Raw genomic sequence first — 12,890 nt, forward strand, 5'->3', positions numbered from 1 at the left:
GCAACACCATCATCCAAGGATTTAGTTACTTGGTCGTAAAAGGCAATCAGGTTGGTCTGGCAGGACCTGCCTTTGGTGAACCCATGCTGATTGCCCCTGAGCATGATCTCCCCTTGTGGTCATGATTGACCACAAGATGAACATGAGCCTGCAATGCGATGCTGCAGCTAGTAAAGCGACCAAAAGGCTGGCTTGCATCCATAGATGCTTCTCGAGCAAATCCAGGGACGTCATTCTCCCCTTGTACTCGGCCTTGGTGAGTTGGCTTTGGTGAGGCTGCAGCTGGAGTACTGCGTCCAATTTTGGGCTCCACAATTCAAAAAGGATGTGGAGAAGCTTGTGAGGGTGCAGAGGAGAACCACATGCATGATCAGAGGTCAGGAACACAGACCTTACAATAAGAGGCTGAGAGCCATGGGACTCTTCAGCCTGGAAATGCACAGGCTCAGGGGCAATCTGGTGACCACCTATAAGTGTATCAGAGGTGCATCAGGATCTGAGGGAATGTCTGTTCACCAGAGCGCCCCAAGGGATGACAAGATCAAACTGTCACAAACTCCACCGTGACCGATTCAGGCTGGACATAAGGAAGAACGTCTTTACTGTCCGAGCCCCCAAGGTTTGGAGTAGACTGCCGCTGGAGGCAGTTCAAGGACCCACTTTGAACACCTTCAAGAGACATTTGGATGCTTACCTTGCTGGGATCCTATGACCCCAGCTGACTTCCTGCCTCTGGGGCAGGGGGCTGATCCTCCGGGGTCCCTTCCAGCCCAAATATCTATAAAATCTATGATACTCTGACACTATTAGAAGCACCAAAATGATGGGCACTGGTCGGTGTTGATGCTACTAATACCACAACAGTGACTGCAGTGTACTTAAACGCTGCTTACATTAAGTGTGTGTGGGTGCGTCTACATGAGAGGTTTGCTGCACGGTAGACTAATTACCTGCACAGTAAATGTCATGCATTGACATGTGCATCCGTATTAAGCTGGAGTAAATTAATTTAATCTGCAGCAGGATAGTACTTGTAAATACTAGTAAAAAATGCCGCACGTTTGAGGCTGCCATGGCTGGCTGGGGCACGAGGGTGTTTCAGTGCAGGGGCTGCCTGCCAACTAGCCCCATGCTGAAGCACCCTTATGCCCCAGTCGGCCCCTCCACAGCACGTTGACCCAGCGGGGAGCAGCCCTGGGCTGGCAAGCTGACCCCTGGGGCTCCCTGCCAGCTGCAGCTGCTTTGATCCAGCTCAACGTGCTGTGGTCCCAGGTGTACGTGCAAACGGCACACCCAAGAGCAATAAGCTCCAGAGTTTATTTCTTCACATCAGTATGCACATGTAGATGTACCCTGTAAGTGCATATTCTGTATATGTGTGTAGGCTTTTCTAATCCCAAGGTTAAGAAGTGGCTGGGGAGTCCGATTTCCCTAGACCACTTCTTATTCTGGAAATGTGGGTCTGATCAATTCAAACCTGTTATTTACCTATTTTCCTACTAACACATCAGAGTTAATCTGAAATGTGGATGAGAATAAGATTTCTGATTCATCTGAGTTCTCTTTCCTCTTTGTAGTCTGTCTCATGTATACTACGTATGTAGTCACCAGAGCTGGTACAGCTTTGTCTAGGAAAAAAATTGAACAATGTGTATGTTTTTTCCAGACTGTCAGGGCTCAAAGCGCTGGACAATTTGCTGCATGCCAGGCTTGTTCATAATAGCCCTTTGAAATCATTCCCTCAAACTCAGAAGTCACCACCCACCTACACACACACTTTCTGTTTATTCTACTCTCTCCATCCTCTCCTTTAAATTAGGTTTGTCTTAGTTAGGAAATACTGCTCAGCTTGTCATCCTTCTGCTAACCTTTATTCATCTCTTTCCTTCATTCTCCCTGCTTCCATTTGGTCAACCTCTTGTACCCTGAGCTTAAATATAGCTTGAGTCTTTGTCAGGACCTTCATCACAAGGCCATCTTAGGTCATTCTTCTTCTCAGAACATCTTTAATTTTGTCCATAAAACCCATGTCTTTTTGGCTACCTCTCCAGAGCTGACCTCTGCTCCTCCCTCCTTTTTGCCTTCATTTATTTTCAAATTTGATAAATGTAGAGCCTGATACAATGCAGGTATTGCAGGTGAAAACCTATTCCACGTACCATTAGGACTTTAATCCGCTTCCATCAAAACTGATACTGGTCACATTTTGGAAACTAGTTCGGAAGAAGACTGGTAAAAAGTCAAAACAGGTGCATTAGAGTTTGGATTGTCTCTCCTGATATAGTTCAGACTTACTCTATAATGTATTTTAAGTACAAGTTTATGTCTGAATTACATTTCCACTATGTTGCTGTATATGGGATTATATATGAATGTGGGGACGACACTTTTCACTTCTCTGCTTGAATTGCTGCTACATTTCTTGCTTTTCTTTTTAAATCCTAAAGCAGGTTTGAACTCATTTGATTTGAGGACTGACAGTAGGAACACACCTCTTAATCCTGTGTGTTTTGAATCTTTTCTTCAATGGGATTTTATATGCCAGTCATTCCAGCAATTCGTTACTTTTACAATGTGCATCTGGCATGTATTTCAAAAAATCAAAGTCCAATTTGGGCAGACACCCCACCACTTTTTGCATAGACAGGACTTAATTTTTATTCAGGAGCGAACTTTTGTGTGGAACTTTTCTCGTGTGGAGTAAAGTTGCTAAAATCAAGTTATTTTGTGAATGACATGCAGACAAGTATATCGAAGAACATGAGAACAACATTGTCCCTCCCTATTCATGGTACTTTGTGTTCCTCTTTGTTTTATATAAATTCCAGAACATAATATTCATAGTACATACTAATTTCTTTAGATCCATCCTTGGGCAAATCCAAGAAAGCTGGATGAGGACACAGAAATTGTTCATAGACTTTGAGTATGAACTTTAGACAAGCATACAGAATTTGGGTGGCAGGTTTTGTAGTTTATTTTAATGCCCTGGCATGTAGCAAATGGAAAAGAGAGGTAGAGATGAGAACTAACAAAACGGAAATTTCTGGTGAGTTAGGTAGAGAAAAGTGTGGCATGTCCAACATGCTGCAATGTGAACCTGCATGGCCTTTTATGTGGGGAACAGTCAACCCAGTAGCCTCTGGATGCCCAGCAGAGCTCCCTTTCCACCTACTCTCCTAATCGAAGCCAGGAGCCGTGTACATTTTTGCAAATGGAAGGAAGAAGTTATCATAATAGATTACATCTCTGAACATCAGCTCATTATTTGGTCTGCTGTTCAGAACATTTCACTCAGCCCACTCATCCGTCGTCACCGTAATTCATAAAGCGCAGTTTCTCTGGGAAGTCAACTTACTACCGCTGTTACAAGTATGTATTTGAAACGCCTCTCGTGGCCTCGGCCGTAATTGCTGGTGTGTTTTCCAGGTTGCTTGAGGATGAAATCGAACAGCTTCACGACCACCTTCGAGAGGTCACAGATGAAAACGGCAGACTGTACAAACTGGTGAAGGAGAGGGACTTTGAAATTAGGCAGCTCCAAAAAACAATAGGGGAGGAGAGATTGGCCTTGTCAGGTAAGCAGGACACATTCATATCCTTAAAACGACAGTTTGATAGGCCATAGGAATTATAGAGAAGTAGGGCGGGAAGGGACCTCCAAAGGTCGTCTTGTCCAGCTCCCTACCCGTGGCAGGATCATTCCTATCTAAACCATCCTGTACCATCCATAATCTAAGCTTTTAGTAAAACTACCATCAGCCCTGACACAACACATGAAATAACACCCTAACCTGCCACAAGTAAAGCAGGGAGACCACAGCAGCCAATGTTATTAATATACGCTCAAGTGATCCCAGGTCAGGATCCCAGGTATGCAAACCCCACCACAGTCTGTACCAGTTTGGCCATGGGGTAAAATTCCTTGCTGATCCCAAATATGGCACTAGGTCTGACCCTGAGCCTCTAGCAGGAACTGCATTTGCTTGCTAGTAAAAACAGGATTTTGTATGTGGATAATGCTAATAGTTTGTAGTGCACTTAGATAATGAAATATTCACTTATCTTTCCATGTGCTGCTTGCTACAGCTTCTGCCTCTTTTAACTACACTACAGCGCTTGAAAGCCTTCCTGCAGGCCTGATTTTCAGAGGCGCTGAGCCTCTGAATCTCCCGTGACGTTTTTGAATGTGGGGCACTCAGCCCTTCCGAAAATCATGTCCTGTAGCATTATGACTGTCATAATTCCCTGATGCTGATATTGAGGAGAGAATAAGGCTTGCAGGCCTAGTAAACAAAGCCATTTATAAAAATACTGCAGTTTCTGAGGCTGTCTAGAGCTGTCCTCTCTCATGTTCCCTCGGCTGTGTCATTTGAGCATCCTATTAAATTCATCCATTTAAACTGATGAGGCCACAGCCTCTTAAATTTGCTTTTCCATTATTTTCTGTTGTGTTCCTCATCACTCCAGGGACTGGACAGGCCGAGGTTTGAAACCATGTACAAGTTTCTAAATGGTACTTGTGCCATGGTAAGGACTCCTGTGTTTGACAGCTTAGCCAAACTTCTTCCACGAGATGTCAGTGTTGCCCAATATACCAGTGATGGTGGGGAAGGGAGGGAAAGGATAAGAACAGTAGTAAGCAAAACTGAATGATGGATAAATTATAGCTCTGTGTTTTATTATTTCCATCAGACATCTGAGAGGGATAGTGTGGTATAAGGGTTAAAGCTAGGCTGTTAGGAAGCAGGAATCACAATTTTTGTTTCTGCCTCTGAAACAGCCTCCCAGGGCAGCTTTGTGCAAGTCACCCTTTGCTTCACTTTTCCCTCTCTGTAATCCTGAGATGATGATCCTCCCCTGTTTCTCAGGAAAACCCCAAGCTTTAATTAATGTGAGCATTGCAGTCTGAGACTCTCACATGCAAGTGCTGTTTCTGATTAGTATTGATTATAAGAATTACCACTACCATGATTTATCATGGAAAGAAGTACTGGCTCCCAGAGGAGAAAGGAAATACTGCACCCTCTGCAAGAAACAAGGATGGTGCAGATACTTTCTTTATCATACATTACCTTTTTTGCAAAGATTTTTATGTGGTAATGAGGCAAAAATCTGCCCCGGCCCACAGTCTGCATGGCCCTTTGAAGTGACTAGGGCTGTGCTGTCCCCAGTAGTTGCGTAAGAGATGTAGTATTATGTGGATACTTAGCACTTCATCCAAATTCTCACAAATCCTGGTAAAAAGCTCTTCCAATAAATGTACAGCATTAGCAAAAGGGTAGACCACTAATAGCACCACTTAGTTTAAATCCCTATATACCATATACAGATTTATTCCTAAGGTTTGTCACTGCATCCCCAGAGAAACTGTCATGAGTTAGGACCTTTTCTCACCCAGGTGATATGACAAAGGCCAAATGGTGTACAAGCCTGACACAGTGGTTACATTATCCAGCACATTAATGAAGCCACCTGTGGCAGGGAAGTGATTAAAACATCTATTTAAGAAGGCAAAGTAGCATTCAGTGGCTATTAAGATTCCTTTTAAAAGTGCAGTGGAAGTCTTAAGTGGGCATGGTATAATTTTCCAGTTAGATATTATCCAGGACACCAGACTCAGCAATATATCCATCCCTTTAGCAGAGTGAAGGCATCTTGCAAAGCTAAGATCTGTGTTTCAGCAGCTGCTCCAGTGCCAACATGCCAGCACAGGCAGTGCTTTGGCACTTTTACCAGGTCATGTATATATACTTGGGAACAGACTTTCATAGTGGGAAGGTCAAAACACCTGTGCCTTGCTCACATTTGTGCTCACACCATTGCTTCTACTTGGGTAGCTGGATCCATGCCAGCAATTTCTGAAATGAGGTGGGTAATTTGCTGGTTTTCCTGACCATAAACTTGCAAGGACCACTGCTTTGTGCTGTGCACTGATGGACCCAGCACCGCAATGCCTGCAACACCAGTGGTTGTAAGCTAACTCAAAGAGCTGAATGACCCAAATGGCATCATTAACAACTCTCTCCCTCTAGCTACCCACTCTCCAGACAGTTGTTCTTGGCACAGATCTGAGAAAGGGAGGCTAAGCCATAAAAATACAGCTTCCCATAGGCACAGAACAAAAGCATCAAGCAATCTGATTCTTGCACCTAAGCTGTTCCTCCATTTACTACCTTTTTGTTTTCTCAGGAACATCTGGTTTAGCAGGGGATATCGCAGCTACTAAAATAGTTGAACTGTCCAAAAAGAATCGCGAGCTAACCGCTGAGACCGAGAGTGAAAAAGCCAAAGTGAAACAGCTGAATAACAGAGTCAAAGAGCTGGAAAGAGAAGTGAGGCATCTTTTTTTTGTCATAGCAGAACTGTGAAATTGCACCAGTAGCTTTCTGAGGGTAGCTTCCTCTTGGAGAAGCCATGTGTTTGAGTCAGGTGGCTACACCCAGCTTGTTACAGCACCAGGTCTTACTGTGAGTGTTTTCCATCTCTGCCCGTGGCGGGATAGATGGACTCACTCTCTTCACAGTGTCCATGCGCAATGGAAGAAACAGTGGCAGAAAGGTGGGAATAAATATAACAAGCCAACAATTTGCGAAATGCCAATCATCAGAAAAGGCAATCGGGAGTTGTAGGAGAGATTTATTAGACCCACAAGATTTTTGCAAAAAAAAAAAAAAGTCTTTAATTGCAAGCTTTCGGGCACAAACACCCTTCATCCGGCATTGGAGAAAAGATTGTAAAAGTTTTCCTGGGTAGAAATGAAATCATCAGAAATACAAATATGTATCTGAGAACGCAGCTGCTTGTCCCTGGCGATCACAACAGCAGTGTTGTAATGATATTTTCTCAGTTATCTGGCAGTCTGTATCCCAACCTCTACATTTATCGTCATCACAGAAGTGCCAGTCAGGGCTTAGGGCCCCACTATACTATATTCTGCTCGTGTGCACAGTCGGATGCAGTCTACATGCGTAACAGCTTCCAGTGTAAATAGGAGGGCCAAGCAAAGGGTGGGAGGGAAGTGAAAGCACAGAGAGGTGAGTGATTTACCCGAACCCCACAGCAGTTTAGTGGTAGACCTGGGATTCTCATCTCCTACCTAATGCTCAATTCTGTAGGCCATCCTACTGTCTACATCACCCTTCCTAAAAGGTTTCCCACAGGTCTCAATTCATCAAGCAGATAATCAAGATAATAAGCTAATCCTGGTGGGGTCATACAGTTTCCACTTTGCCCCTTCATTTTGCACTCTGATTGTGTTTCCCCTTGCAATTTGTTGTCCATAGCTCTCCCCTCAGTAGGCAGGAGGGAATTAGATTAGATGAGAGGAGTTCTGCACTCCAGCAAGCAGGAATAATTAGTGAACGGTGCCAACTATCACCTGCTTTCAGAGGCTGAAAACAGAATTAAGCCCTTTAGCTCTAGCCAAGCTACAGAAGAGGGATTTCAGAATGATGCCAGAGCCTCAGCCAGGGGGTGAAGCTGCAGGTTTTCATCTTAAAATGCCTTTGGAGTCATTGAGCTAGCACATCTTTCAGCGTACACTGCAAGATTTTTCTGTGAAATGGGGGGATTGGACTTCAAAACCTACATTTTACTAAACAGGGTCAAATATGGGAGCCTTAAAAGTATGTCAAATCCTGATCTTCATTGGACTTTATCTATGTTTAGAGGCAAAAACATAGATGCCTGTTTTGTGAACGTTGTCCCATTGGAAACATCCCTCAAGGCTTGCCAACTAATCCCACGATTCCAAGCCAAAAACTAGCTATTCTTTTCACAGTAAAATAACCCAGCCTGTCTCAGCAAAGATAGAACCGCAGGCATATTTATTTGAAAACTTAGCGGTAGATGAAGAGATTTTTGTTGGAATAAATCAAATCCATTTAGCCCATCAAAGCGGGTGGTGTTACACTTGCTGTTTACTCATTAAAATATAGCTGAATCATCTGCCATGGAAATATGCTTTGTTCGCTGCATGTACTCTCTAATGGGTGTTTGCTTTGGTCTTCTCCAGCTCCAGGCAGCCATGGGAAAAATCCAGTCTCTTGGCGGCAGTGACTCAGAAATCAAGCAATCAGCTCTGAGGATGACAGAAGGAAACCTGGTATGAGTTTTTCTTATTTGGAAAAATTCAGAAGTTTAACTAAATTTTGCTCTCATGTTGTGTAGCTTTTCTCCTCCTTTATCTTTGCCATTGGAGTTATAACCTCTCCTAATCATTCTGTATCCAAAAATCAGAGAGTGGGTTTTGAGGGATGATTATAGTATCAGAAAGGAAGAGTTTACTGACCTTATTGATTCACCTTCCCTCCCTCCCATGCTGCTGCCTTGAATTAAAACAAGCTCCTAAAACTTACCGGCTTCAATACTTGTCAAATGAGGCCTGATCTACACTTACCCGTGTTTGTAGAGTAGGCGACTGACTTTTTTCAAGTGTTTTGTGCATAAAAGAAACAAGAATTGTTCGTTTTTAAGATGTCCCTGTCGGAGTAGAGCCCTGGTTCGTTCTGGTTTCCTTTCAGTAATGCTACCCAGCTAAAGACCAACTCAACTAGAGAGGCTAGTGGAAGGATGGTAGAATAGTCATTGGAGAAGTAGGATAACTCAGACCTTAAAACTCAAGGCAGAGGTGCAGACTTCCTGGCTATATTTTGGGCTCTGTCATGGTTTGACTTTGTGGGATCCATAAACCACTGAACTGGTCTTAAAGGCCTTGCTACAGGGTAATTGTGGGCAGCTCCCGGAGCTCTTAATCCCTGGACTGTCTACACATTAACATGTTAAAGTGGTTTTAAGCACTCATTATGCAGCTCAAAGTTATGCCACTCCAGGGCAGGATTATCTCTGACCTGTACTATCCAGCTCCTGTTCCATTAAGGTGTAGCCACTGCCCACAGATGTGCCACCCAGTATCTCAGGATCTCTTAACTCTGTAAGTTGGATCTCTTCAACCCAGTAAGTTGAAGACCTCCAGTATCCCAAGATCTCTTGCACTGCCACCCATAGTTGCACTAGTGGCAACTCACAGCTACAGCTCCTAGTCCTGCCTCTGCTCACCAGGCCTCTAGTGGTAAGTCACAGCTGTGCAGGTAGGGGACAGTCAGAGAAGGTTTCCAGACTAACAGTGTTACTGCTCCAAACTCCAAGCTAACACCAATTACACCAAGGTGTAACAAAGCCCTAAGCCTCAGGTTCCCCATCTATAAAATGGAAGTAATAATAATTACCTGTTTCTCACTAAGTGTTGTGAGACCTCATCAATTAGTATTAGTAATGGGAATATAACCACTCCTATTTAGGAGTCACGAGTAAATTGATTGGGATCTGGAGGAATGCAGAGGTATTGCACCTTTGGAGAAGGGAATGTCTCTCAGTCTCCTAGAAACCCTGTGGGTTTTGAGAGAAGCTATTTCTGAACCATTACTGAACACCTGAGCTTTCCTCACTGTCACGTATTTTCCTTTGTGTGAAGTGGACTCTGTCCTTATCAAATCAGTTCTCCTTCTCTCCAAGCCTGACAGTCCAGAACTGAAAGCGGTGCAAGAAAAACTAAGTGCAGCCAACTTGAAGATGATGGACTATCGCAACCAGCTCCAGGCCACAAAACAGGAATTGAAGATGATGCAAAAGGTACGACTGTATATCTCATAATATTGTGGAGTATTGTGACCTGGGCCTAATTTCTGGAAGGGAGATGTACTTATTAAATGAAGACTAGCATGCTGCTTTCGCTTTTAGTTTTGAATGGCTTTTCTGGAAAATGTGAGAGATTAATAGCATTGGTTGGAATACAATGGTAAAGACACTGAAAATTTTTTTTAAAATAATGTTCTGCCATTGCATTTGTGTGTCTTTCTAATATTTGTATTGACTTCTTATGGCTCAGCAAGTCACAAAAACCTTAATTCAGCAAAACTAGTTAAACTGATGATTAACTTGAAGCATTTGCCTCAGCACATCCCTATTCAGCCGGCTTAAGTTGCATTGAAGTCAGTGGATTGTAAGCGCTTTGCTTAGCAGGGACTTTAGAATAACCTTTATTCTTTGATTCACTCCAGGTACCTAGTGCCTTTTTCTGTGCTCTTTCCCACATGAGGCAGCCTTTGACTTTGCTGCTTTGCATAAAAGACCTGCAATGCAGAGCAGAGACAAGAATTTTGTCCTAAAAATAGATCTCTGCTGACCTTTTAATAAATAATTGAAATGCATTTCATAATAACTGTAGCTCTTCTTCACGTGGCTGTCGTGGAATTGCGTAAGTCAAATACTGGCCCCCGGCTTAGTATTATACAGATTTGTGAGCTGCCAGCGTTTCCATTGGGCCCCTGATTTGTTTAGGTTAATGGCTGGTATACATCAGATAATTATTACATATGATGAAAGCTGTTAGTAATGATCACTAAAGGCCACAACCATGCAATATAATACGAACGCTTACTTACACTCCCTACCAGCAGTACAGGTTCGTATTTCACTGTAAGGACAGTTCCGGCATTTTTTGAATGGTTTCTTTCTACAGGAAAAAAGAATATACACATTTCTAAATATTTAATCGTATTTATATGCCTATTTCATAAAAAAATGTTGGTGCTTTGGTAACCAGTGAAAGCATTAATATTAGCCCAAATAAATCTCAAAGAATCTGCTCCATATGTGTTGAATAGGAGCTGCAGACACCCAAAGGATACAAATATGCATATAAACCCAGGCTTTTGTCATGGCTGATAGAAGGACCAGGTTTTCCACACATATTTGTAGCCTGGAAATATCATTAATATTCATTCATTATTTACAGCTTTTAGCAAGTGAAGTTGGTGAAGATGTGAATGTTCAAAATCTTTTGGCTACCTCCGGTACCTGGCGTGGACGGGCCCAGCAGATTCTTGTTCTACAAGGCAAGGTGAATTACTATCACAGGTCCTTTTCTTTAGCTTTATGGTATTCAGAGCTGAAAGCAAAATGCTGAGCATTTGCTCAAGCTCCTAGTTTTTCACAATTATGACTTTTCAGGAGGGTGCATTGTAAAATTCTGCTTGTCCATGTGCCCACAGTCAGGGAATGATTATTTCTGAGGAACAAGTAAAATGCCATCAGTCCTCTTGTTGTCAAAGACACGTACAAGTACCAAGAAATAAATGGTAGGACACTAAGCCGTAAGCCAGATCCTCCATTTGATTGTGCGTAGTGGGCTGTCTCTGACCTCAGCTGTAGCTATGCATGCGCAGCGAAGGCCATGCTTTAGCTCTGAATGTCTCTGCATCCTTTCCCCTAGGTTCGAGAGCTGGAGAATCAGTTGGGTCAGAGCAAAAGCAGAGCGTCGATGAACAGTATCGACGAGGAAATGTTGGCCTTTACAGATCCCCGGAAATTGTCAGCCCAGGAGAGAAACCTCCTCCGGATTCGCAGCTTGGAAAAAGAAAAGAGAGAGGCCTTGGAGGTAAAGATCTGTGAGCTGATACCAACCTGCTTGTAATACAGCTATGTAGTAACTGCTGCCCTTCCACCTGTCTCACCCACTTGCCTCTAAATACAGTCAGGCTCCCACTGTTCAGGGGTTGGGAAGCTAGTGGTATCTCTAAGAGGGTGTGAGGGAATGGCTAGAGCCATGGCAGGGGGAGGCACTAGCAGGGTTTAGCAGGATGTGCTTTCCCCGCAGCCAGTAGGTACAAAACCTCTGGCCCCCAGCACAGAGATCAAGTGCCTCCTTTCTCACCTCCCTACCACATGTCCAACCTGCAATAGGTATAACCAAGCACTGGGTCTTTGCATACCTCTGACTCACGGCAGTAAGGAGGAAGCAAGTGTTCAGCTGCCCACAGGCATGCACACACACACACACACACACACACACACACACACGACCAAATCCTGCTCTTACACCATCCTTGCTCTGGAGTAACTCCCCTGTTGTCCTCCTGTCTCAAGCCCCAGTCACAAGAGAGCTTTACTGAAGTGCTTCCAGATTTTTATCAACTCTTCTTCGGTTTGAAATCCAGCCATACGTCTCCTGCATGTGTGAAGTGAATAATGTATTTACATGTTGATACTCTGCACTGCTCAGAGGAGACTGTTAATCAAAAGCGCGTTCACTTGAATTATGATGCCAATGGCAGATCCACAACACACTGATTCTGGTCTTGACACACAATTATAATTTACTTCATTGCACGTACTTCATCTGCTTAGAACCATCTGGATTCCTGAGCACACAGACCTCTTGTGCAGCCACCAAGTGAGCACTGACTGCGGCGTGCAGTAGCATAACATTTACAGAGGGTGAGTCACTTCGACGGGCAAGGCAGTGCAAAGTTCTGGATTCTGCAGAGCTGCTTGTACGTCCTTGTATTCACCTGAGAGCAAGGAGCAGGTTGAATGGGCCACGATTAATCTCTTCCTTCATTTCACGTTATGTATTTACATAATTGCAGAAACTCACCGGGGAACATAGCGCTCTTCAGAAGGATCATGAAGACGTGAAAAAAAAACTGGATGCATCGAAAGCCAGGAACAAAGTGCTGTCCAATGAGGTGAAAACGCTGAAGGGGCAGATCCTGACCCTGCTGGAGAAAGGGAAGCATGATGATGAGCTCGTGGATGCTTTACTGGTACAGTCTGACTATTGCAGCTGATCCTAGATCTTTCAGGATCTATGCTTTCTCTAAAATTGAAGACATCTTACAGTGGGGTGACAAAACCATACCCTCAAGATGGCAAGGGGTCTGAAAAATCCAGGTTTAAGAGCGAGCCAGAGATTTTTGCATTTTATATTGATGCTGATGGGATTCTGAGATCAGCACAAAGGCTGACACACTTAGTGTCGAGAAGGCGGCTAGGAGCTGCTGCCGTGTTTACCCTCCCAGCCATGGCTACTGCCACCACTCACCCCA

General features: G+C 43.8%; 1 protein-coding gene across 1 annotated transcript in view; it reads left to right on the forward strand.

Annotated features, from left to right (window-relative positions):
- Window positions 1-12,890, forward strand: part of CCDC13 (coiled-coil domain containing 13) — a 34,081-nt gene that overhangs the window by 5,593 nt on the left and 15,598 nt on the right. The window contains exons 3-9 of the mRNA XM_025206825.1: window positions 3,430-3,578; window positions 6,193-6,335; window positions 8,018-8,107; window positions 9,517-9,633; window positions 10,799-10,903; window positions 11,276-11,440; window positions 12,432-12,608. Of these exons, the coding sequence (XP_025062610.1) occupies window positions 3,430-3,578; window positions 6,193-6,335; window positions 8,018-8,107; window positions 9,517-9,633; window positions 10,799-10,903; window positions 11,276-11,440; window positions 12,432-12,608 (946 nt within the window). The remainder of the gene's footprint in view (window positions 1-3,429; window positions 3,579-6,192; window positions 6,336-8,017; window positions 8,108-9,516; window positions 9,634-10,798; window positions 10,904-11,275; window positions 11,441-12,431; window positions 12,609-12,890) is intronic.

This window comes from Alligator sinensis, unplaced genomic scaffold, assembly GCF_000455745.1.
Source record: "Alligator sinensis unplaced genomic scaffold, ASM45574v1 scaffold531_1, whole genome shotgun sequence".
NCBI classification, from domain to species: Eukaryota; Metazoa; Chordata; order Crocodylia; family Alligatoridae; genus Alligator; species Alligator sinensis.